The sequence below is a fragment of the Gymnoscopelus braueri genome (genome assembly GCF_963280865.1).
Source record: "Gymnoscopelus braueri genome assembly, chromosome: 6".
Lineage (NCBI taxonomy): Eukaryota > Metazoa > Chordata > Actinopteri > Myctophiformes > Myctophidae > Gymnoscopelus > Gymnoscopelus braueri.
The window spans coordinates 53,550,229-53,577,313 of record NC_137607.1 but is presented as its reverse complement, the minus strand read 5'-3'; the positions used below and the strand labels follow the sequence as shown (position 1 = coordinate 53,577,313).

The window sequence follows — 27,085 nt, the reverse complement described above, 5'->3', positions numbered from 1 at the left end:
AAGGCCTTTACACAGGATTAAACGATAGAAAATGTGAAACACTCGCTGGCAAATCTTTCCCATCAAAACTGTATAGTTGATGCCTCATGCATGCATACAGGTTGATGCCTTCATTTGCATTGTGGAAACTCTGAACAATCAACCTTGTTCCAAATAAAAATTACATCACTTCATTTCTGCGTAATATTTGCATTCTGTGGGAATATACTCCTGACACAATCCGTAATCCAGCTTCTTGTTTGGGACAAATTGGGAGCAAAGTGTTGGACAGATGTACTAAGTTGCCATCTGCTGCTAGCAGGTTTTAGATCTTAAAGGAGGAGTTCACCCAAAAAAATTACTTATTTTCTATCAATTGCACACCCCATGAAGCCTTGAATTCATGGATTTATTTTTGTTTTTGTGGCATTCCTAAGCCAATAATTTGATGACCGGGTGTGTATCCAGTAGGAGACACAAATAATCTACTTTGTGTCTCCTACTGGATACATTAGCCGGTAGGAGACGGGAATCTAATTATTGGCTTAGGAATGCAACAAAAACAAAAATAAATCCATGGATTCAAGGCTTCATGGGGTGTGCAATTGATAGGAAATAAGTCATTTTTTGGGTGAACTACTCCTTTAACTCTCTCAGTGCCAATGAAATAAAAAAATATGTTCATACTGTGCCAGCAATTATTTTATTTTTTTTCAAAGTAAAAAAAATGCGAGATACAGCCTTTTTGTCTCCGCCAGGCCGATAGGCATGGCGAGAGAGTATGTTTTGCCCCCCGTCCGTCCGTCCGTCCGTCCGTCCGTGTGTGTGTGTGTCCGTCCTTCTGTCTGCAAGCAGCTAATCTCCGCCACCGTTGGCCCGGTCGCTGTGAAACTGCGCACACACACTCCTTGGATGCCACAGCAGAACCTCTGCCCCACATTTTTCAGTTCAGCCTGTCATAGCGCCACCATGAGGCAGACTTTTGCAAAACACATTTTTTGCTATTACTCCTACAGATTTTGTCCAAAAACCACGCAAATCGGTACACAGTATCTCTATAGCCATGTGATCAACACGGATCTGTCTGATTTTCCATAATCCATCATGATTGGCTCAAATTGGCTTCCAAAGTTTACAGGATTGGTACATTATGAACAAAATGCCTCAAATCATGAACGCAGCATGCGATTTCCGTGAAATTTTCCACAGAGATTCCCACTTGGCCCAGGAAGAAATGCCACTTGAAAACATTCACATCATCCCCATGGTGGCGCTATAACAGGCCGATTCACGTTTTTAGCTATAACTGCACCAATCTGTGTGAAACTTTGCACCCACACTCCCTAGAGGCCAAGGAAGATCCTTTGCCCTGCATTTTTCACATATACCTTTTAGAGCGCCACCAGGAGGCTGAGTTTTGTAAAACACATTTTTTGCTCTTACTCCTTCAGATTCTGTCCAAAAATCACACAAATCGGTATACAGTATCTCTATAGTCATGTGATCAACATGGATGTGTCCGATATTTCATATTCCATCCGACTTGGCTGACATTGCCTTCCAAAGTTTGCAGGATAGGTCCGTTTTGAACAAAATTCCTCAAATCATGAACGCAGTGTGCGATTTCCGTGAAATTTTGCACGCACATTCCCACTAGGCCGAGGAAGAAATGCCACCCTTTTCACCTTGGCCTGTTAAAGCGCCACCAGCAGGTCTAATTTAGCAAACCACATTTTGGAACAAAATGCCTCAAATCATGAATGCAGTGTCCGATTGTCGTGCAAGGCCTAAGAAGAAATGGCACCCTTTTCACATTGGCCTATTATAGCGCCACCAGGAGGCCATAATAGCCTACCTGACCTGGCGGAGACTTGTGCTCCGAGGAGCACTTTTTCTAGTTCAGTTATAAGTTAAACAAGGAGTGGATGGAGCTGCAAATCTTCAGATAATGATATCTTGGGTTCTGAACATTTTATTTTTATTTTTAACTCGGGATAACTCGTTCTGGCACTGAGGGCATTCAGAAAAAAAGAGTTAAGAGTTAATATTGACATAAATATTGACAAGTAAGCCAAAAAGGGAAGCTTAATCATTCAAATGAAAATAGGAGTGGTTGATCTGGTATGAATATCAAGTCAAACAGTCAAATATTTCAGTGCTTTCACATGCTATGGGAATGAATGAGCCATGAGTTCTATTGGAGCAATCAGTCAAAGTGTTCTTCCAAGCGAACCTCCTACGCAGGTCTAGAAGGTATGGAATGTGTGGAAACGGATTTTAAGAATGTCCAGGTCTTTGAAAAATACAGGAAACTCGGAAATGAATGCTTGGAAAGAATTTTGGAAAAGAAATCCCACATTGCAACTTGGTTGAGATTGTTTTCACAGGCCACTAATTATCATAATTATTATTATTTACAGTATTACTAATATCATCAGCCTGCAGTCAAAGGTACAAAAGAATTGCTGACAAATCTCTGATGTCAACAAACTAAATCTGATGCAATGATAAAAGTGCCCAAATGTGTGAGGTTCAGTGGAGTCCAATTTATTCCACTGATATTATATTTTCTTTGAGGAGGTTTAACATTTGTGTGATGTTATTGTGTTTCTAATTGTAAATGATAATTGCCTGGCAGTTATAGTTAAGGAGATGAGTATAGATTTTGGATTGGTATGTTTATTTTTGAGAGGCCTCCAAGTTGACAGAGGGATGATGGCGATAGTTGAATGCGACAGCTCATAATAAGAGACATTCTATTAATGACTTGCTGCCAAAAACCTTGAGTTGGTGAGCAGAGCGATGTGTTGGCGACACGTCTGAATCCCATCTTATACATCTTGTGCTAGGTGTTGTTAGATGTTTGTTAGATGGTGTTGTTAGACATTTTTGGCGTATTATTTTCTTGTCTGATATAATGTTTTTCTTGAGTAGTACTTTTGCCGTTTCCCAAAGTAATGTGGATGACATTTCGTGAGACTTTTCTTTTTCCATTGGTGGATTCCCACTCTTTTATGTGTTTTGATGTCAGGATGTATCATATATTTCTCATGTACTGCTTTATTATTATTATTATGATCGTAGAATTTGAGGAGTTGGATAGCAGTGCATCTAAGGAGTTGGATAGCAGTGCATCTAAAAGTTTATGAAAGAAAGCAGAAACGTCAGTATGGGGTCCATTTACCATGCTTCTAGTTTTTGAAGTCCTTGTTGTTAATAGTCAGTTGGCGTTGATGATAACATGTTTATTAAAATTCTACTTTGCCTATTTTCTTAGAATTGGAAGTTAATTAACGTTCTTGATTAAATTGTGGGGTTTCTCATTTCAGATTTTCTGATTCTGTTAGTGAGTTTTTGTGTCGGGTATATGTCTGCTTGTAATTTGATTAGGTGGTTTATAATCTTAGTTCTCTTTGCCTGTCAGGCAGACCTTTAATGTTGCAAATGTGATTAAATATTATTGTCAATATTAGTTAGCAATATTTGGATTACAGTTCAAGATTCTGTGATAGTGAAAACGATTATCTTGCTAGCCTTAATAGACAGACATAGACAAACAGACAGAGTTTAATATTAAACATTAGGAGAATATGACATAATGAATGAGAGAGGAAGAGATCAAGACATAGTGATTGTAGAGTCAGCAGTAAATGTAACATTTGTTTGGCAGTAGACAGCAGGGAGTCAATTTAAAGTTCTGTTTTTAATATGGCATATATAGTAATAAGGCATATTTAGCATATGGAGTAGGCTATTATTGTACGTTTTAGGTGTCTGAAGCCAGGTGGTAATGTATGGCAGATTATTTGACAACAAGCACTATTATATTTCCTCCTTCCTTCTCATATTCCTCCTCTGTTTTTGTCTCCAACAGAAAATCTCAATACCACGGTCGGAAAGTCCCAATGAGCTGCGAACCTTTACGTTCTACCTGTCGAATGTGGGCAGAGATAACCCCCAGGGCAGCTTCGACTGCATCCAGCAGTACATAACCAGGTGAGGTCACATAAAAAGCATGTGAAGTTGTGAAAGCACATCTCTCACACGTGATTACTCGGAGTGAGTCTCCACCCATTTCTTAACACCATGAGTGCCAAAAACGGTCCGGACCGTTTTTGAGAAGCTATGCGTTATACGCCATAAACGGTCCGGACCGTTTTTGGCCCTTTTTTTTAATATATATTTTTCCCACGTGGGGAGCTCTAACGAAACTTTGGGATTATCCAAGGAGTCTCTAAGAAGGAGAGGCCGGATGTGGATCCATGTCAAAAATGCTTCCGGTTGTCCGCTCCAATGTTAACTCCTTGACTAAAAGCTTAATATCTCCATTTCTTTTTAACGTGGTGGAAATGAGCCGTTTTCGATCGGCGATCACTCTGCAATGGAGGATCGCATTAGAAATATTATTGTTCCAGGCGTTAGTCGGGACCCTCCGCCGTCTCGCACGCAGGCTTTGTTTACATGCGCGTCCTCGTCGGGGCTTCTACAGCACGCAACATATCAGCGTAAGTGGATGGAAGATATGCTGGCACTAGATGTACCCTATTTTAATAAACGTCTGGTACACGATGTGTTAAGCACTTCTGCAGATGTACACACACTCTCCAGTTCCTGTTGATTGTGTCAAGGGTCATGACCTTACTGGCCTTTTGTTTTCTGCGAGTAATGTTGAGACATTGTAGCATATTAAGTGTGCTTGCTTACAGAGGAATTGTTGGAATGTAGCCCTCATAGTTATGATTTGAGGAGAGACATTCCCGTTGAACAGTCTGGGGACTTTGGCTCCAGCTGTCAGCCAGTAAATGGAGAGGTAGAGCTCGGAAGCTAGAGCACTTTCTGTCCACTTTCTGCCCCACCGGATTCAGATTTTACCATGAGACAAAACGCTGACAAGGTTAAATGGATCAGACCGCCATCTGTGCTGAAATGGAGGCCTAGGAAGAGAGAGATGTGAGGCAGAGGGGTTGACCTTTGCGTCTGCAAAGGTCAAGTCTCCTGACACACTTGTCCCCAAAATATGTCTAATAAAAGGGTCAGTTGGAGTTCATTCACATCACTGTCTGGACCCTAATCGGCCCCCTAATTCCAATGTAAACCCAATGACGGAGCTCAGCTACGCATGATGACTGCCAGCGCCGTCTCATTCAGTGCCAAACCCTCATCAAAGTGGAGGGGAATCAAAGGGGGTGGAGTGGGGGCAGGAAAGAATGTGATTTGATGCAGCAGTTGATTCGGGATGTGGGAATCCACAGTTGATAAAAAACAATAAAATAGTGGCGTTGCCCTTAGGGTGTTTTGGCATGTATATCAGCAGGTAGTGGATTATGACAACTTTGAAGTTTGAATTTGCCAATTCTCATTCCGGAGCTCATTGAGAAAGCAATATCTAAAAAATCAATTAATGAAGAGACAGATTTGGACTTGGGTCCTCCTAACCTTTCTCTAAAACAGTCTGCTATTATCATTCAGTCTAGTCCACCTTTGCTTCCGTGTCACTCTTTTGCTGTCAACACTGTCCTCTGTATCCTCCCAGTGAGGGCGGCATTCAGCTGGACTGCCTGGCTGGGATCCAGGACAAGATCACAGTGTGTGCTACCGATGACTCCTACCAGAAGGCCAGGCAAAGCATGGCCCAGGCTGAGGAGGAGACACGCAGCAGGGGTGCCATCGTCATCAAACCGGGGGGAAGATATGTAGGTAAGAAGACACAGTGCTGGCGCGGACAGGACCACATAATCATGCGTCAGTCCCTCAGGAAACCAGACGGCCTCGCGCTCATTCACTCGCCCACATACAGTGAATATATGCACGGATGAAAACCAAAAGATGAATGTAAATGTAATTCTATTCCGTCTTCTACATAGCTGATGATTAGTTTGACTCTGTGTAAAATGGACATTAAAAGAAGTTTAGAAACAAAGGGAGACAAGGACGTGGACAAGGACAAGAAGCGAAAAGAAATATGAATAAACGCTAGCTTCTGTGCCACAGTATGAGATTCCCATTCAGACCAGCTCCGATTATCCAACCAGCTTAGATTGCGAACCCAATATAAACTTGTGCTTTTACACGTGTCTATTTAATGTCAACGGGCATGAAGGGAGATTGAGTGCGTTAATACCAGTTTGGCTGTCTGTACCTAGATGTCTCTCGACTCTCTCCTGGTCTGGCTCCCCTGGTGAGCAGACTTAGCCTGGTAAACCCCCCTCCCTCCGGAAATCTCATTTGCATTTGGTTTCAGGAAGGAGGGTCTGGGATTGCTCACAGAGTAAAGCTGCCCGAACCACTGCGCATACGAACCAATCAGCGGCTGCTAGGGGCGGGATCATCCAATCACCTGCCTAGTAGCTTGAAAAAATGAAACTCCGTCTGTCATCGATTCTGCGCCCGGAGTCTCAGATGCAAGTACGCTGTGAAACAAAATGTGTGTCGCAAGCTTCTTCCATTTGACGGAGTGAGGTTAGAGCAGACTCACTGTGGGCCAGACTAAGTGTTTGGGTTTGGGGCTGCAAAGCATGGGGCCTGCATGGCTCATCTGGAACCAGGACTTTATTAAATATGACTCAAGCATAATATGCTTGAGTCATGTTTATTATTGTCACCGTCCGGCAGAAACCTTGTATCTCCATTTTTTTTTTTTACAGTAGGTTTGTCTGTGGGCGTTATACATTTTGCACCAATGAAAAGTGTTTACGAGAGCTTGCGCCTAAATAATTACATTGGATCCAATAGGAACACAGGTTAATTTGTCCATTTCCTGAAAAGTAACGGTTTTAGACAAGGTTTCCACCCGACAGTGACGATATAGTGTTTAATGCAGTCACACTGGGTTACACTTGCTCTCAATCTCTTACTCACATATGTATATACACACACACACACACACACACACACACACACACACACACACACACACACACACACACACAGCCAACCTCACTGTGTGGTCTGGTCAAGTGGGACAGCTTTAGCCTCTTAAGCCTGATTTATACATAGTCGTATGACATGTACCACCACCGATTGTAGCAGATCTACAAGCTCACAACATCATCATGTCATAGTCATGACAGAGTATAAATTAGGCATTACTCTTGATTCTTTAAGTCCTTGGAGGCCATTTAGAAAACACAAGCAAAACAAAGAACAAACAGAGTTAAATGAAAACTATGCATTTTACTTTGTAGTGAAAAATACATGGTTCAGTCCATTTCTCCTGTGGACCCAAAGTGAGTTTGAGTCTAACAAAACAATTATTATTATGATTATTATAACATTACTTAATTTCTGAACACCAGGGAAGAAGGTTCAAATCCGGAAACCGGCTCCCGGCCTCTCAGACATCGCCCCATCGAGGAGGACGTCCCGGCCGGTCATCATCTCCAGCAGCACGCTCAAAAAGAGCGGCACGCAACAGAGGCCACTCCGAGAGCGCCTCACACACCTGCTGGCCCTTAAACCATACAGGAAGCCTGAGCTTATCGTCAGACTGCAGAAAGAAGGCCTCCTCTCGCAGTCGGACAAGGACTCCTTGGACAGCCACCTGCAACAGGTGTCATACACACACTCACTCTCTACAGCCTAATTCATACAACCGCGTCACTCACCCCCCAAAAAAATGGTCATCTGTGAGCGAAATATGACATATGACAAAAAAGAAAACTGCCATAACCCCTAACACAGAAGTTCCCCCTTCATCCATTATCCTGAATTTCTTAAAAACCATATGGGTTGTTTGGTTGGCGTAGGGGTAAAGTTTTTCCAACAACCGTAGAGACTTTTGTTCCAAACACAATTGGACGTGTTCACAGGTGGGAAGTTGGGTGGGAATGGTAGCTCTGCCACTCTGAATAGGTCAGCCATGGCACGTATATCGGAGGAGACGCATGGTTGTCTACACCCTCTCGAAAAAAGACCAGCAGTAACGGGGACTACATGGAGGAATTCGTATAACGACTAAATTGGGAGAACATTTTAAAGAATAGCATTAGGGCTGTGAATCTTCTGCTATCTCACGATTCGATTCCGATTCTTGGGGTCACGATTCAGATTTTTTCAAAACAAACGATTCCTGATTCAAAAAAGTTTTTTTCCGATTCAAAACGATTCTCGATTCAAAAACTATTTTCTCCGATTCAAAATAGATTTTTTTTCCAGCGATTCAGCCCAGAACTTGCCACTTCTCAAAAATGTCATTTTACAGAAATACTAAAATGAAATATATATTTTTTTTAATGATCTTCCAGGTGGCCATCCTGAGTGGGCGAGACAACACCTTCACATTGAAGGACTCTTTGTTTAAGGATATTCAGAAGGACTGGCCGGGCTACACCGAGGGAGACCAGCAGCTTCTCAAGAGAATCCTTGTTCGGTACGTGAGGAGATGACCTGTGACGTAGACAGGGATGGCATTCCATTCATCACATGTATTTGTTTATGAGAGATGTTGGTGCAGGGAGATGTCGGTGCAGGGAGATGTCGGATAAGGGTTCTATGAAAAAGAACGACGTGCACATCCAAACACCCCCAAAAAAACTGAAAACTGAAAAAAACACTCCATGCTTCAACACACTCATGATGACTCATGACTCTGATGAAGAGCACAAGCTTGAAACGTCACAGCACACTGCAATAAAGAACGTTTAGTTTTTTCTTTGGATACGAGTTCTATGGCATTTGCTTGGATTAATTCCTAAATTATTCCCTGGTTTGTTGAGTAACCAATGTTCTTTTAGTTTTAGTTTTTGCTTTTAACATTTAAGTTGATGATACGCATGCACAGCGTACCAGCTCAGTGGTCTTGTGGTTAAAGTTTCCGTGGTTGGAAGGTCGGGGGTTGAGTCCCTGGCCAAGTCATACCAAAAACTGTAAATAATTGTAATGCCGCCCTGCTTGGCATTCAGCGTCAAGGTTTGGACTGGGGGCAAGTCCCAGTGTGACATACTAGTGTCATGTCCAGGGGGTGTACTTGCCTCACGCTATGGGAACAGGAGATAGGCTCCTGACCTAGGGGCCACATCGTTCCAAAGGCTACTTACTTGGCTATGTATACACATTACCGGGTCCACATGAAGCTGTATAGCTTCATGTGGTAAGCTGTATGCACCATAATAATCGATAGATGTTGTTTTGTGTCAAAGCTATTGTCACTGATGATAGTGTTGTATATTGCTGATCTTCTATTCGGGAGAGTGTGGAGTGCAGTGTTGGTTCTGGAATGTGAGTTGTGGCACCGCCAGCCCGTAATGCTTTTGAAGCAAGATCTTCTTTTTTTTTCAAGGAATGACTTGCACGCACTGAGCAACTTACCCTTTGGAACATCCTATTAAAGGCTCTGTTTTAAGTGGTCATCTCAGGTTATGGTATGTATTTACATGACTGGAACACACCATCCCTGCCATCATGACTTACGTAATACTCGACCGTGGAAACGTAATACTTAGACAGATTTTCTTCCTCGACTAAATGACTTGTTTCTATCTGGTAGAATGACAGGTGGCTCTGCAGTCCTCATGACGCGTTCTGTTTGCTCCACTGAATGTGGACTAAGTGTTCTCTTTGTTGACAGCATGCACTGCTGGCCTTCCTCCCAGTGGAAAAATCTGGTTTCTCAAGATCTGGGGCAGTAAGGAAACGCCAGCTCCCCAGCTAGCTATATATAGACCAGGCATCAATTCTCAGTGCTTAGTTTGGGTTTACCAAGACAGCTCATAATGTATTGGATTCTGGTAAAGTTAACATTCTCCATAATAAGCCTAAATGTTTTGGTGTCAAATTACCACCACTTTGCTAACAAAGGGTTTTTGAATTTATCCAGGTGCTTGTGTATGTGTGCATGCCAGTGTGCTAATGATTGCACACATGCATGCTTCCCATTTGCGTGACTGTGCATTTGCACGTGCACGTTTATGCATGCATCCTATTTTTGATTCAGTTTGATTTCAGTCTCTCTTCTGCACTTTGAGCCTTGCGGTTAGTTGGTTAGTTTATCAGCTGACTAACATCCATAGCCTCCCAACTACTGACCCCCCCCCCTCCTCCACCCCTGCCCCCTCCTCCTGCTCTTTTTCTGAGTTTGAGCTGCAGCAGTCAGTCTGCTCTGCTGCCTGTGATGCAACCGTGTTCTAGCACATGCTGATCCATGTGTGAGATGGCAGTGGTCCAAGGTCCTGCTGTATCTGTGTGCCTGCTGGCATGCCCATTGCTCCCGACTGACGAGCTGATTGGCTGCCTGTCTGTCTGTCTGTCGAGCTGCCAGTCTGGTGTTCTTGGTGGCCGTCTTGTTGACTGAACTACTACCTCCCCAAGTCCTACTGCCTGCCAAGGCAAGCAGCCCATCTCTCTATTGAACAGCACACTTGTCTTGCTGTGCCCCAGCTCCTCAACCCCACTGAACTAGGGGTGGGGCATTAGTAAGTCTCGCTGTATCCCACTGCCCCCTACTGACAATGCATTAGACATGAGGACTGTGGTGACTCTAAAGACGCCGTAGTCGTCATGTCTAGTTGCCATTTAAGCCATACCAAATAAGTGTGCAAAATGCCCATGAGCCATGACTTCTCTGATCAAACCGTCTTATTGTCTGGTTATCTGCGGCTTCTTGTTGCAGTACTACAGTGTTTGGTGTACAGAGTCCTTTCAGGACTGTAACCTTAAAGACCCATTCCTACTGACGGATCAATTAAACTTGACATGGACTATTTAAACGTACTGAAGTCTTTGGCTTCATTTCTGTGCAGTTATGATAACTAATCCTAATTGTTGGTGATTATATAAAAATAAATAGCCTACTGCAGCCCACAAGGCTATTTCCCAGTGGGCGGCTGTTGTATTGCAAATCATTTTGGCCTGCTTTCTGCAAGATTCCTTAATCTGTGTTGGCAGAGGTCATATGTGTTCTTTCAAATGAATGTTCAAAGATTTTCTAAGTTGTGTTTATGTGTATCTATTGTATGACAGATTAGTCAGAGAACTCACAGTACATAATCAGTTAAGCTGTGTGCATCATAATGCATCAGAACAACATTTTGAACTGTGGAAAGAACAAAATGTGATGTAAGGTCATGAGCCATGACTAACATGTGCTGCTGATATTACCACGAAATTGTGTGGAGAATTCCTCTGATCTCAAAGTCTTGGATGTTCTAGAACAGACTGGTCTGTTGAGGCTGTTAGGGTTATAACTTCTTCGCAATTTTTCACGCCTTTCCCTGGGAATTCAAGAAGGTTCGTGTTTTCAGGCGAGATGTTCAGTCAATTCCCTCAATTCCAATTTTACTTTTGTCACTCATGGCTGCTACACCCTCTCACATTTTTCTTAGATGAAAGCATGATTTACTTGATTTAACAAATCATTTGCCCCACGCAGCCTGTTCAATGTGGGAATATTGCGCTCTTATTCTACCCGCTGTTCTGTATAAAAGGTATGGGCATGGAATGAGGGGGCACTATTGTGCAAAGGATTGACACTCCGTTTTCATCGGGTAACGATCACATGAACTTCATAGATGTATTTAAGATGGTGTCTCTCTGTCGATCTTGTTTAGTCTGATGATTATAGTATGCACTCTAAACGTCACTCTTTGTGTTGGACGCCTTAATAAACATCAAGGTAGCTACAGTGTGCAGACCCCCATTTGTGCCTTTTTCGCCTTGTTCCGCCTTTGAGCTGGCAGTGGAGGTAGCCACAGTGTCAAATTGATGTTTACCCATCAGGTGTGACGTCTAAGGTCGAACCAATCCCTGCTTCTATTGAATTTCACCTCCAATGTATTTGTGATTGCACAAACCCATTACTCGCACAAATCCACCATTGTAACAATACCCATCAACATGCGTTTGCGTGTGAAAGAAAGGGGGATGGAGAGAGAGATCAAGCGAATGAGAGAAAGGGAGAGAGAGCAGTTGTGTGGGTTATTCACAGGCATGCAATGCTCATTTGGTATGTTCTTGCACTCTATTTCAATGACGTGACGCGCACGTCGCTTAACACCTATACTGCAAGTCACACAATGGACAATTGATATGCATCTAGGCTTATTCCTATGTTAATTCGCTAGGTGTGAGTCGGGAGGCCGTCCAGTGAGCATTGCACCCCTGGTTATTCAACTTCGACATGTTCTTACTTGGAACAAAACTGGATCTAATAACATTGTGGATCTCAGACCTAGTGTCTAGTCTATGACGTCAGTCATCTATGATGTAACTATAACAACTTTGGACAAGGTTTCAGCCCAATCCATTGATCCAATGGCCTAGTGGTTTACGAGACCAGCCCCAGACAAACGCATACAGACCCTCTCTCACTTACTGTATATTTGTCCTTATGCCACTAGTAATAGCTATTGACTTCAAATCGTGGTGTGTGTGTGTGTGTGTGTGTGTGTATTTTCTCTCTCAGGAAACTGTGTCATCCTCAGAGCACCCCTCCACCAGAGAACCCGGTGAGCCCACCCAAAGAGCTGGCCAGCAGTTCTCCATCTCAGGTGAGCATTGTGGCACCACTTCTGCTGTACATCATCTGTTCTGTCCCCCGTAAGATCAACCTTGGTAACATGGTCAATGGCCCCGCTCCTCATTCCTATAACTCTCCTCTTCGTCCAACCGTCTTCATTCTTCTCACTCTTGTAATTGTAGTTTTCACCTCGCCCGGAGTGAAATGTGGAATATCCCTTTTCCCTAGACCCCCAGTAATGCCACATAGTGCTGTGTGTGAGTTGGACAACATCGTATTTCAGTTGAAAATGTCAGTTTCATTGAGTAACACTTGTCGGCTAGGTTTGTGCAGCAAATTATAATTTAAGATTTTACTATTCCCTCTGCCCTCTTAACACATTCCCTGCCAATTCCCTGCCAAAAACGTAGATCTACGTGTTGCAAATCCAACTTCTGTGACTACTTAAAAAGGTTAGAAAAATCTAATAACTGGCAGCAGCAACAGAAATCGGGTAAATATACCTTGGCAGTACCTGGCAGGGAATGTGTTAATCAACGCTTTCATTCTATATTATTGCTTCTGTGTCTCCTGTTCTCAGGCCAGTCCTAAAAAGAGTTCCCCAGTTTTCAGTCCCATTAGGAAGGAGTGAGTGAGTTGCTCATGTTTATTATTAGCTCCTTCCTCTAAGGGGGTTCTCACCTCAAGACACCTAATGTCCCTTCCATTCCTTCCTTCCTTCCTTCCCTCAGTCTGTATTTGCAGACACAAACACTGCCCCCAGGCTCTTTCCTATAGCTTCATTGGTGTAAAACAAGTGCCACAGATGGCTAGTCGTGCATGTGGACAGTTCATCAGCATAGGTGAAGGTTGTCTCCTGGGAGCTCCGGTGCCAAAGCACACTGGTTAAGGAGCTGTACGGGTCACCGGAGCTCCCAAACCCTGGTCCCCTGGAGGAGTTTGAGAGTCTTAAATCATCCTGTTAAGACAGATGGCCAACCACAGTGATTGGTTAGCCGCACCCAAAGTCATTACAATAGGCCGGGTCAAACAGAGCCTGTCTGTAATAGAATCCCTGGTATTGTGCTGAAAGGGCATGTTCATCATAGACTCTGTGCTGAGACTACACATCCTTCTCTCTCTCCTCTCCTCTCTCTGACCTCCTCTCCATCTGACAGCTTATACAGTAGTCCCCTGGACCCCTCTTTCCACACTTTAAGGGAGAATGTATACATTTACGTGTACCACACCGTGTCCTCCACATTCCTGCCCCCCAAAGTTTGTTTGCTCTGTCTTTGATTTTCTTTCCCTGTCCCAAGACACCTTCAAGGTATAGTATTGAGACTTTTCAAGTTTGTTCCATGGTCGTATAAAAAGAAAATCTCCCTCACTCACTCTAAGATGAAGCCAGTTCACACTGAACCTGTTTGAGGGTCAGCTTGTAAAACCGCTGTCATTATTTTCCCTCTGCCAGAAACGGCCTGCTGCGGAGTTCATCGACCCTCTTGCCAACAAAAAGCCCAGAATATCGCACCTCGCCAGCAAGGCGGCCGCAGCACCAGTCAATGGCAAGCTCAGCTCTTCCAACGGCAGAGAGGCAGGTGGCGTGCAGGCCGGGTCGACGGCGGCCGCAACGGGCACGTCCATAGCGGACAGCAGCGCGATGTCCGGCGCCCCGCAGCTCCCCTTGCAGCTCCCCTTGCAGCTCCCCTTGCAGCTCCCCTTGCAGCTCCCCTTGCTGGACATCCCTCGCCCCTTCGACCCGCTGTCGGACGTCAGCAACGACTCCAACCATAACGGTCGAGACTGCGAGAGCCAGGAGTCGGCCGTGTCCGAGAGACTCGGCCAGCCGCCCTCCGTCCTCTCGGGGCCTGCGCCGCTTGCCGTGCCCGGCCTCGCATCCTCATCCCCCGGACACGCGGGCCTGGATGGATCCCGGGACAAGAGTCTGCCGTCCCTGCACGGCAAGTCCAAGAAGAAATCGAAAAAACACAAAGACAAAGATAAGACCAAGGCGAGGGAGCGGGAGAGAGAGAAGGACAAAGAGAAGGAGAAAGAAAAGGAGAGGAAGGGTAGCGAGGAACATGTGCCTGAGCCAAAGCGAACCTGTGAGATTAACTCTAGCCCCGAGGGTCTGAAGAGCAGCAGTATTCCACACAGAAGCACAGGTGAGACACACACACTCTACTTCACTTAATGTTATTATAAATCTAACCATGCATTGGACACCGGCTGTCATGACACCCACTTTATATTGATGTCTGAAATCTTTCAGAGGAATGAATTACTAAAATAATGACTGGTGTGACTGGACACCAGGTAGTCACCAGTTTGAGCAGTAATGCGTCATGATGATCAACAGTATGTGACTCATTTGTACACTGGAGACCCCTGCTGTTCAACAAAATGCCACCATTTACTCCACTGTTTGGTGTGTAACTCAAAAAGACTGACTCATGCACATCAAATTATTATCAGTGTTGTTATCAGTGTGGTTCAGAAAGTGCGTAGAATTCCACTGTGCTACTGATTTTCCTGGTTCATCACTGTTTGCCTCTCTCCATCAAAAAAAAGTATAAGTCCTTAAAAGAACATACTGGTGTGGTGTTAAGCCTATCGGCTATGATTCGTGGTATACTTGAAATATCGGCAGAATGGCAACCATTTTCCAAAGAATACCATGGTTTGTTTTATTCGAACAGGCCATTAGATTCCATTCATTTCAGTACAGTGTGAAAATCCTGTTGCAGAGACTTAAAATTTTAGACAAATGTTCCAACACACTAAATATCTATGCTTATTTGATATCAAAACTATTCCATTGTTGCATTTTAAAACACGCATTTGATTTGAAACGCCAAGCTGAAAATAGTCCCTGCATAAAATAATTATGGCTGAAATCCAAACATGCCATAGTATTAACCATGCAATGATGTTTTAGCCTACACTGATTCAAATATTCATGGGGTTCTTTAACGTTTTAATGACTTTGGGGAAAATTCAAAAAAACATTCAAAAGAGCCATTAATGGGAAAATGGTCTACGAAGGTGTGAAGAGACAATTGTATGTATTGACGCTGGTCTATATTGGATAAAAATAAATAAATGCCCATTTCTTATTTCATGACCTTGCTCTTGGTTTCAGAGCTGAATGGATTGTTCAACAACACCAGTGTTCCTTCGTCATCGGCCGAGATGGCAGACTATTTCAAGTAAGCGCTACAACCAAATGTATGAAAAATCCAATGAAGGATGAGTTTTCCCTCCAAAACAAAAATCATTGCAATGACTCGGTCTTCTATCCTTGTCTCCTGCACAGGAAGTACACAGTGATTGGCTCCCCGGAGCAGCGTCAAAGCTACAAAAATGACTTCAACTCTGAGTACAGTGAGTACCGTGGCCTGCATGCACGGATAGAGGGCATCACCCGGCAGTTCACCGTACTGGACACCGAGCTCAAACAGCTCCCACAAGGCACAGACAAGTATAAGGTACGGTATATCCCATTAAATAGGTGCAGTGGGTATTGTATGTCATCCCTATTACAAGTATTGTTTTATAGCTGTTTTCTTGTCAAAGCTTATTGAGTATTACTCAACTACTCAGGCCTTATTGTGGCAGTTATTGTACTTGTATGTTGATATCCTTCACACTTTTATCTTATCTTTTTCAACAGACAATCCACAATCAGATACTCCAAGAGTATCATAAAATAAAAAAGGTAAGGTTCGGACACTTCTTGCCCATATGATCGTTAATAACATCTCTTGAGTCGTACGCAAGTCTGTCTGTTTCTAATGCTGTGTGTTCTTCCTCTCTACTTTGCAGACTAATCCAAACTATAGCCAAGAGAAGAATCGCTGTGAATATCTACACAACAAACTGGCACATATAAAGAAACTTATAGCTGAGTATGATCAACAGCAACTTCAAAACTGGCACTAGTTTAGACTGTTTCCCTGTTCTCTCTGGAAACCAGGCAGAGAAAGGAAAACTCTGGATTCCGCTTGCTCTAAAAAGTACTTATGAAAGATGCCATGAAGGGAGTATTTCCCCTCATTGGGGCCAAAAGCACTAGTGAGGACAAAGCAGACCATATGATCTTTTTTTCTCTCAATCTTTTTTTTTCTTTTTGTCTTGTCCTTTTTTGGAAGACGAGACTGGCTGGTTTGGCCATGTCTCTCTGTGTAGCTACACTGCATCATGTCCCTCTGTGTAGCTACACTGCATCATGAAAAAGGTCCTGTGTGGCCAGTCCCTTTACCCACCCCTCATTCTTATAAACCCTCATATAGTGCACAGACATCTCACACTGAGTCAACACAGAAACATCCACATTCTTTTGGAGAGCTCCTAATAATCTCTGGCTTTAGTCTGAAAGGAAAGGGACATTGAGATGAGAGTCTGCAGACGGTATGCCAAATGCAAATAGCTTGTTTTGAGTACACAAGAAAAAGGAATTACATGGATGATATAAAAATGTTTTCCCCCATATATTGAAATGGAACGTTCTGATGCTGAACTTATTTTACGATGGGTTTTTCCTTTCCTTTTTTAATTTATTTTGACATTTGTTAGAGTAATGAGTCTGTTTAGAATTTTACACTCCTCAATATCAGTATGACACAAGCAGTGTCTTGTTTTTTGTCTCTGCGTCTTGTCTTGAACATCAGCCAGTATTTCATTCAAAAGCTGCCTTGGCCATCAAGTTCTACATCTGCTGCAGTTAGTTTGTTCATCGTTTATTTTCTCCCCCTTTTAATGAGATAACAATATACCTATCGATTGAATGAAGACAACACAACAAAATGTACACTGTCAGGCACAGGTGTGTGTTTGGCTGTCCTTAAATTATGTGCAGATGTCTTAACAAGGGGGAATGTGTAAGAGCTGCTCTTAGCTCATATGTTTTCATTCAAAATATAGCTTGACAGCAGCTGTGAAACACAGTCCCCTCATTAAGTCTTGACAAGTTGTGATGCTTGTCTATTAAATGGTTACAGCAAGGGTCCTTGGTTTTATCAATTGGGATGTAATGTAGGATTATACCTAGCTTTTGTTGGCCAGCATTACAATCCAGTTTATTTTTTATGTTTTAGTAGCGATAACAAGTATTTTTTTCTGAATATTTAATTGCTGACTCGACTCTTCAGCATCACAGTTAAGGAAATCCTTTAATTGTAAGATGATGCAGACATCATCCAAAAACCTCTTCTCCACTTAAGAATGTGCAAAAAAATTGTTTGGGTTAAACCATACATCTGGCGCCTGACAAGTTATCATTGTAACCTTACTTATGTTTTTTATTTTGTTTACAGTGTATATAACGAAACAAAAAAAAACAAAAAACAGATTAAATAATTTGTGTTTTATCTGCTCATCGCCCACATGATAGTCATTAAGACGACTGTTAAGATGAAGCCACCCTCAATCATTCTCCAGTCTGGAGCGGATGACTCTACCAACAGTCTGTGCCTGCCTGGTGGTCCTACTGCAGGGCTCCCTTTTTTAAGGCCTCTCAGCGAAGGAAAGCTTATCCGTGATGATTTTTGCCTTTTTATCTGTAGAACATGATACCAGACGTTTCATAAGGATGAACAAATCCATTGACCTTGGATCAGCACCTCTCTCTGAGAAGCTTTCCGAAAATGCATTCAGTTTTTAAAAAACAAAGTGTGGGGGGGCGGGGGGTAAAATAACATAGCTGTCACGGAATTTGCTTGAAAAATTACAGAGTTGAGTTTGGTTTAGTCGGCAAATGCATTTCTTACATTGACCTTTTTATGTGAATATGAAAAATCAGCACTTTTCCTGCTAATCTTGCTGTTAACCTGGGTTTTTTGTCCAAATGAAACTTTTCTCTTTGTCCATCAGAGTGCATGCTTTATGAATGTGTTATAATGACCAGTATTTGTATCTTTACTTGAAACAACTGCCCAAGGACATACAAATCCAAGCAAAGGCCTAGTCCAACTGAAGTAACATCCATTAAAACATGGCTCTGGCCAGCATGTATACCAAAGTGCATACCAAGTTGGATGAAAGGAAATGCATCGACAAAATGCTCTGTTTAGGCGCTGGCAAAGAAACATAACCTGTTCTCACTGTATTCTCTACTTCTAATTGTTTATTTTTGAATGATCAATCCCACGTGAAGCTTCACTCAGACTTTGTTCTGAGAGGTTGAGAGATCATTCAGACTTTGTTCTGAGAGGTGACCGATTACCTTGATTAGACTGAGGTGAGAGATCTCTCACTTAAAATGGGATCTGCTTGACTGGGCCTAGACGTTTAAAATGTCGTCTTAAACCCAATTTATGCTTCCTTGTATGACTGTGTCCTGTGCTGGAAATGGCCGATCAACAAGCTCGCAGTGTGTCGCGGATGTGATACTTGAGTTTGTAGATTGGCCATTTTCGCCCGCGACACCATATGAAGCAGCATAAATTTGGCATTCGTTTTCACCTTTGTCATCAACTTTCAAAATGCAAACACTACACATGGCCAATGCTCAGAGTTCCAACACCACAATGCTGAATACTACTGGGTCTCTAGACTGATGTTTGATCTGGAAACATGATGTCAAGGCTGGAGGGGAGGGGAGGGGAGGGGATGGGTGGGAGAGAATGTGAATGTTTTGCAACCTGAATCAACTTTCAGCATTGCCTGGTAGCCTGCTGCAACCCTTTAAAAATGAGCTAGTTTTCACTGTTCTTATTGTAAAGTTGTTTTCTATAGACATTCTGATACAATTACTGTATTACAGCTCTGTTGTGGTCAAATATCCATTTTGAATCAAATCTTCATCAGTAAAGGTGGTCAACATTTTGCCCGCATATGGAGCAAATTGTAGTATTGAAAAGTATTGATATGCCAGCACAGGAACACCATTGTATGAGTTGATTGTGCCAAATGACCTGTTGTATAGGTTTTCTCTCTGATTATAAACATGCTGCTGTATAAGCAAAGAGGGCTTTGGAGAAGAGTCATCCGTGATGTTGGCGCTAAAACCCAAAGCACGCTTTTTGAAACCATAAGGGACTGGGACTGAAATTGATCTTTATTTCAATAAACTTCTTTAAAATCCTCCTTTGTGAAATTCTGAACCAGTTGTTGCTCTTAATTATTGCATTGAAGTTGAAACGTGATGTTTGACTGTGGTCTCTTAATGCTTGGAAATGTTTTTCTGTATAGTACATTATTCATTTGTGGAAGAATTTAACATATATGTGTTGTGTATGGATGCTGGTGCCAAGAACACAATATCTACCAAAACAAGAGTACAAGTCATTACTCAAACTGTTTAAAGTAGACCGTCTTGAATTCCTGTCCAGCAGTGTAGATATCCTGCACTGCTTCTAAATATAAGTCTTTCCCAAGGCAATTTAAAGGACTCTATTTTTACCCCTGAGAGCAGAGGCATATTTTTGGGACAATGTGGACATAATTCATGGACACTTCAATCTCTGAATGGTATAAATGCTAATTGTTTCTTGTAGATTTGATTGTCGTTCCCATTTCCATGTTACACATTATTCTGAATTGATCTTTTATGTCATGGGGGCATGCAGTAAGGTTGGTCTCCTGTAGATGGCAGCATTGCCTTACTGTGCGTAGTATACTTTATTTTGATTTAAGGAGTGCAATAGCTTGAACTGAAATATCTTTCAATGCACCCTTGGGTCTTCTGCCTTGCATTGTTGTTTTGGGTAATCCATAATGTCCTCAGGAATCTGTTAAATAATGAGCAAAGGAGGAGGATGTGGGTTCATACTAGCTCTGGTCCATAGCTAGTTCAGTATGTAGGCTATACCATTCCTTATTTTGCTCATTTGTCTGGCCTTCCATTATCCAACAGGAATGTGCATTGTTTGTTTGCTGACAGCCCTCTGGCATGGACTGAATTGTGCATCCAAAAAGGGCCTTAGTTGGCATAGGAGATCAGAAGTCCAGCAAGGCTACAGAGAGGACAAGCCTGCAGCAGTCTGACACGCCGTGAAAGATCCCGGAATCCACATAGCAACCGTGTTCCAGTTGGCCTGGCCTAGTTGTACAGCCTTGCTATTCTCCTGTTGGCTGCAGTCCCGATGTTGGCCTCAGCTCCACTCAGGGAGCTGGGGGGTGTCAGTGAGTTCACTGTGGCAGCATGCCATCTCCTCCCTCTCCTCAGTCTCCTGGCCCTCCCCTAAACATACAGCAGCATACACACTCTGCTCTGGACATGTTTACTGTCACAGCAGAGATAGAAGGCTCCCCTCCCCTCTGTATTTCCATGGCACGTCTTTCATTTGTCTGGGTTTCTGCATATGGTGGAGAAGGGAATGAACGTAAATCTAGAATCTCAATAGGGCTGCAGCAGCCATCGATTATTTACCTAGTGATTATTCGATTGATTACTTTATCGATTAATTGAATAATCGAGAAGGGAGTTTAAGTATATATCAATGAATCAACAAACCTAATAGATTTTTTCATAATCGACTGAATCGATTAGTCAGATTAACCACAATATGCCTTATTTTATACTTTGTCATACAATGGTGTCGCTGGAAAATAGCCGGTCTACAAATTCACAATGTGTTATGTATCACGAGGCATTGTGAGCTTGTAGATTGACTACTTATGCTATTGTTGAATATCGATTATCAATTATTTACAATTGTTTTGTTTGATTAACTGTTGCACCCCTAAATCTCAATGAATTGCAAGGGTCAGCAATGATCAGTTAATCTGTTTGTGTGGGTTTGTGTGTGCACATTCATTATGTGTATTTAATTGGTAGGCTACAGTAAAATGATTAATATTGGAATTGCAACCATATTGCTAATCTCCATCTAGATACATTCTCTATATAGTTTATAACACATTGAAAGACTTGCAGCTGGTCTCATGGGTTGATGGTGAGAGGGAAACCTCTCACAAGCAAGTTCATAACAGTAATAGTACAAAATTCAAATTCAAAGACATTTATTGTTTTCATATTTAACAAAGATTAGAAAGAACAATATTTTGAAATGACAAACAAGACAGTACAGAGCATATGCCTTTGCATATGAAATATAACTGAACATCCATAGAGAGGGAAGAGACTGAGGCTTTTATACCCGTGTGTGTTCATCTTTTGATTTGAAACACAGGGCATCTTTACCTCATTGTTCCCAAACATATGCATTTGACTGTATGAAGGAAGTTATGTTTGTCTCAATCCTTATATTACCTTGTATATTCTGGGCCATTTGGAGCACAACATGGGTGTGCCTTGCACATCTGGGACAACCCATGTTTGTTTTTGCCAAATATGATACAATAACAGAATTATGCTAAATGGACTTAATAGCCAACCCATCCCACATGCACTATGTATACCAGTTACAGCAAAACTATTTATTTCCTATTAAACTAATTTAAATCACTGACCAAAGTTGACACAAAATGTATAAACCTTGTAAGTAATCAGTTAATATTATGTGTCTCAGACATCTATTGGTCTAGACAAGCAAATGAGCTGCAGGTTTCTCCCTTCAAGCTAGATTCCTGGCCTACTTTGTCTTTATAGGCTAAAGAAGTGAACTTCAGCTTTCTATACCTGAAAACAATGCTCTTGGGATCTTTGTTATGCGTGCAATAAGGGAATACTCTAGCGTTTCCTTTGTTTGGGTATCTTGTCTGCTATCTCCTTGTTTGGTATCTTGTCTGGTATCTTGTCTGCTATCTTTCCATAAATTAAATTTGTGCTGCTAAACTTTCTTTGTTGTTTTAGCCGACACCCTCGAGTGTCATCTTCAGTCTCCATTATTTCTGTGGGATGTCTTTGAAGTCAGTGATTCTTCAATGACAATGAATATCCTGATTGTGTCAGATGATCCAACTGCAGATGCATACACCTCAGCATTCACATTGAAGTTTATTGTTGCAATGTATATAACAATTGCAACTATTTTGAATTTCTTTATTGTTATATCTAACCTGCTGCTTGCTTGACAGAATGTTGCAGGTCAGTTTAAAATTGTTTGCTACTGGTTTACACTTATAGGTTAGGTTACATGTGAAGGTTTGCATAGATTACATGTGAATGCTTTGGATGCATTCAATTTGAGCATAATAAGGAAACCACTTGACCCACAAGGGTGACAATATTGTCACCATATCCTTCTCCTTTTAGTTGTTGATTTGTATATGTATTTGTGTATATCTATATACATACATATGTATATGCTATGTGTGAGAGAGAGATATATGTATGTGTCATATTATGTATGTAGATATACTATATGTGTATGTATGTCTTTCCATAATTAAATGTTGAAATTGTTTCCATTAAGGTTTTTTATTTCTCATTGCACTTAATAGTTTTTTTTTACACATCATTGGGTCATTTTTTAAATGTCTTCAGTTAAAAATTCAAAGTAGGCTACATTATTTATATATATATATATATATATATATATATATATATATATATATATATATATGACCATAATTCTGTCTAAATCTTAACCACAAAATGATTATGGGTCAAGTAATTGGCTGACCAGTTAACCTAATTCTAGTAGGCTGTCTGTCTGCACCGGTCTGCACACAGTGATCACACACCCCATAGCCGGGAGGGATGGACGGTCGCGCGTGTGCTGTTGGTATTCAGTTCAGGGCAGTCTGGTTTAAGCTAAGTTTACGAATATTATCTAGAACTAGCAGATATGGTGTGTGGAAACGCATATAGAATTTAATTCAATCAAACTAGATTTAACCATGGAGTTATTGTAGATAATTGATTTGCTAATTAATTGCTACCTCTACATGGCTCTCACATAAAACGAATAGAATATCTTCTCTAAAAACAAAAATATAACTCTCTGTAATTGGGTGGTGCAATAGAATATTATATAATATTCGTTCAATGTTTCTCCTAAATCTGTTTTAGTATTCATCCACGTAATTATCAGTGGTGGAAAAAGTATGCACATGTTTAGGCCTACTTAGGGACAGCTGGGTCGAATTTACATTGAATCCTTGTCAGATTGAAGAAAGTTGAGTATTTGGTAACCAGTAGTTTGCAATCCTGTGTCGCCCTCTCAGCTTTCCTGCTGTCTGCTAAATTAAGAAAACTAGCCTTAAGAGGGAATCCCCCTCCCACCTAGGCCAGGGGAGATGGGCCTATTTAGGCTTTTTGGATCCACTCTGCTACACTCATCTTTGTGCGCAGCCATCACTCAATGTACTTTCTCATCTTGAGACTTGAGGAGACACAGCCTTGTTTCTCTGCAGAGGTTCCAGGAGTCAGCTTTTCCCTGCTCGCTCTGCCATGTTGATGAATTGAGTATAGGACCACAATGGAAAAAAGTCCCAAGGACTTATTTTTTTGTTATGCTTTGAGCCTTAATGTCTTACTGTACCAGGTGTTGTTTACATTTCCAGTGGTGGAAAAAGTACTCAATTTCTTTACTTAAGTAAAAGTATTGATACTGCAATGTAGAAATACTCTGTTACAAGTAAAAGTCCAGAATAAAAGAAATTACTTGAGTAAAAGTACAAAAGTATTGGTATCAAAATGTACTTAAAGTACCAAAAGTAAAAGTACTCATTATGCAGAATGTCCCATTTAAAATCTACAAAAATCTTTAGAAAATAGCAAATCTACAAGCTCAGAATGTGTCGCGATTGTCTATTTTCAAATGGCCAAAATGGATATAGGGCTGAAGTGGTTAGTGTATGTTTTGTAATATAATCTAAATCTACAAAGTAACTAGTAACTAAGTTTTCAAATACATGTAGTGGAGTAAAAGTACAATATTTGGATCCGAGATGTAGTGGAGTAGAAGTAAAGGTATTGGAAATTGGAAATACACTTTACTAGTAAAGTACAAATACCTCAAAATTGTACTTGAGTAAATGTACTAGTTACTTTCCACCACTGTACATTTCTGAATAATAAAGAACTACTACTCCATGGCTCAACTCAGCACACCTGCCCTCCCTCACCAATCTCCGCACCTGTCTTCCATTCCACAATCAACTGCTGCCCAGACTGCACTTCACTCTTCGCCAGAGCTTCACCCCTCAACACAACACGTACGGTAAAGTACAGGCCAGCCTACAGTTTAGCTTTTTCAAGTTGTAGTGCTAGTTCACTGTTTAGACTAGACACTGTTGTTTGCCAAGCTGTTTTTTTGACGCAGTTACAGCCCCAGCCTTCTGTTGTTCTCCCGTGGTGGTTATTTGTCATTAAACCCGCCTCTCCTCCTCTCTAAAGTCTTCCGGATCCCCATCTGAGCTGTGCCACCACAGAGCCACGACCAACCGGTGACCGACACCACCTCCACTCACTCTACCCTTCCCTTCCCCTACAAACCTTGCACAAATACACCCACAGGCTTCACCTATACAGTGGACCCAGTGCTTTCCCCTTGGGCTCGACCTGCTTCCAGGAGAAGGTCTCTGGGTTGAATTTCCACAGATCATTGCTTTCACCTCCATATGTACAGCTCTCCATTGTAGGTAAAGGCTGAATGACGCCAGCGTTTTTGTGGAAAAGTCTGTGTAGAAGGTGTGTTCAGCCAGCAGTTGGTCTCTGTGTCAAACACTCTGATGCCATTCAGGAAATCACAGCCCCCAAATACAAACATCTTTGTTCCGATGATTGTGGCAGAGTGACCTGATGAAGCAGGAGTGCCTCCGGTATTAATTAAAGACCAGACCATTGTGGTGGTGTCCAACTTGTAGATGTCATTAGTGTCTCCATAAACCTCCATCCATCCTCCATGGATAAATATGATCTTCCCCAAGACACAGGCTGAGTGGAACATCCTCCCCACTGGAACAGTCCCTGACACCTTGGGTTTGAACCATCTGTGGGTGTCCACATCGAATGCATAAAGCACGTTGCAAGGATGCGGCCCACCCCAGATGTACATAATATCTTTTATCAGCACAGCTGGGTGTCCCCGGCGCCTGGAGATAACTCTTTCTCCTCGTTGACGTTCTTCTCTTCCAGTTGTCACTGGGGGCAACTTCCTCCAGCGTAAAGACACTGTGTTGAAAACATGCACATCCATCCATCTGATCGCTCATCTACTACACAGGAATACACATTGTGTTCTACTGTTACAGCAGTAATGTGGTCGTAATCCGTTGGTCGTTTCAGACGCAGCGTCCAGCAAAACATGTCTGACACCAGCAGGACAGTGGATCAGACTGTATTGGATAAAACTGAATACTCCCCTTCTTTATGGAGTTCCTCCATCGGTTGCATTAAAACCCTCTGAAGAAGGAATATTGTGCGCAATCATTTATAGTGGTTCAGCAACACAAATGTTGCTTGAAGTTTGTCCAATCAGTGAAGCCGATGAGTTGTGTTGGCCAATCAATGAAGCCGATGCCTGTTGACCTCCCTAATAAGGCAAATTTATCACTGTCGCAATTCCCATGCAGTTCAGCAGAGTTGATAATGTATTCTCAAGGTCACAGACCAGTTCTTATTGGCCGCCGTTTCGTTTTTTTCAAAAACCTTTCAAAAGATTTTTCGGGACATAAATCAGAAAACAACTTTCCAGAAACATTCAAATGCTTTCTTTCACAAATAGTGAAAAAAGCCAATCTACAAGCTCACAACGCATCACATTGGAGATTATGATTTCACTCCTGTGAGTCTGTGAGTCTGTGAGTGATTCCAGAACAGAGGGAGTTCCAGCGCACATCAAAGGGTTAACAACAGGTCATGTACATTAATTAAGTGGTCAGATGGGTGGGCCGCGGATGCTGTCAAGATGTTCAAGTGGGCCTGATCGGGAAACGTCTGGGAACCACTGGATTAGGAGACATAATCTGTTTGTTTGTGATGTTGTGAAAAGTTCTAAAGGCCAGAGGTTGCATTTGCGGAAATGTTGAATGTAAGCTCACAATGCCGTCGCATTGCGAGCTTGTAGATCTGCTATTTTCAAATGTCCGAAATGTATACAATTGAGATATTTGTACTTTACTTGAGTATTTCTTATTTCCAATACTTTTACTTCTACTTTACATCTCAGATCCAAATATTGTACTATTACTCCAATACATTTATTTGAAAACGTATAGATTTTTATTATTATTACAAAACATACTTATTATCAACCACTTCAACCCTATACATTTCGGCCATTTGAAAATAGCTGATCTACAAGTTCTGCTATTTTCAAAAGATTTTTATACATTTGAAAACTTGAAATGGGACATTCTGCATAATGAGTACTTTTACTTTTGTTACTTTTTTTTTAGCACTTGAATTTTATTTCCATTTTCATACATTCTGTAATCACATTATGGACATACACAAAATAAAACAGACAAAAAACAAAACAAAACAAAAAACAATTGCATCACGTATTCAACATCATCAGACAAATCAAAGAAATATTTACAAAGGCATCACAGGCACAGGTAATCAAAGGTCATTGTTCCAATTTCCAACTTTTGGTACTTTTAAGTACATTTTTATGTCAATACTTTTGTACTTTTACTCCAATTACATTTTTAATTCTGGACTTTTACTTGTAACAGAGTATTTCTACATAGCAGTATTGAACTTATTTATACTTTTACTTAAGTAAAAGTGTTGAGTACTTTTTCCACCACACTGGTACTTAGTTACTTGTTTACACCACTGCCTCTGTCATGGGTGGTGCCGTAGGGCCGGTGCGA

At 41.8% G+C, this 27,085-nt stretch overlaps 1 protein-coding gene across 1 annotated transcript in view; it reads left to right on the top strand.

Moving 5' to 3' along the window:
- Positions 1-19,515, top strand: part of ell (elongation factor RNA polymerase II) — a 51,032-nt gene extending 31,517 nt beyond the window's left edge. The window contains exons 3-12 of the mRNA XM_080431400.1: positions 3,854-3,975; positions 5,513-5,676; positions 7,275-7,528; positions 8,223-8,347; positions 12,377-12,461; positions 13,884-14,577; positions 15,555-15,621; positions 15,729-15,900; positions 16,086-16,130; positions 16,238-19,515. Of these exons, the coding sequence (XP_080287526.1) occupies positions 3,854-3,975; positions 5,513-5,676; positions 7,275-7,528; positions 8,223-8,347; positions 12,377-12,461; positions 13,884-14,577; positions 15,555-15,621; positions 15,729-15,900; positions 16,086-16,130; positions 16,238-16,354 (1,845 nt within the window). The 3' untranslated portion in view covers positions 16,355-19,515. The remainder of the gene's footprint in view (positions 1-3,853; positions 3,976-5,512; positions 5,677-7,274; positions 7,529-8,222; positions 8,348-12,376; positions 12,462-13,883; positions 14,578-15,554; positions 15,622-15,728; positions 15,901-16,085; positions 16,131-16,237) is intronic.
- The last annotated feature ends 7,570 nt before the right edge of the window (positions 19,516-27,085 follow it).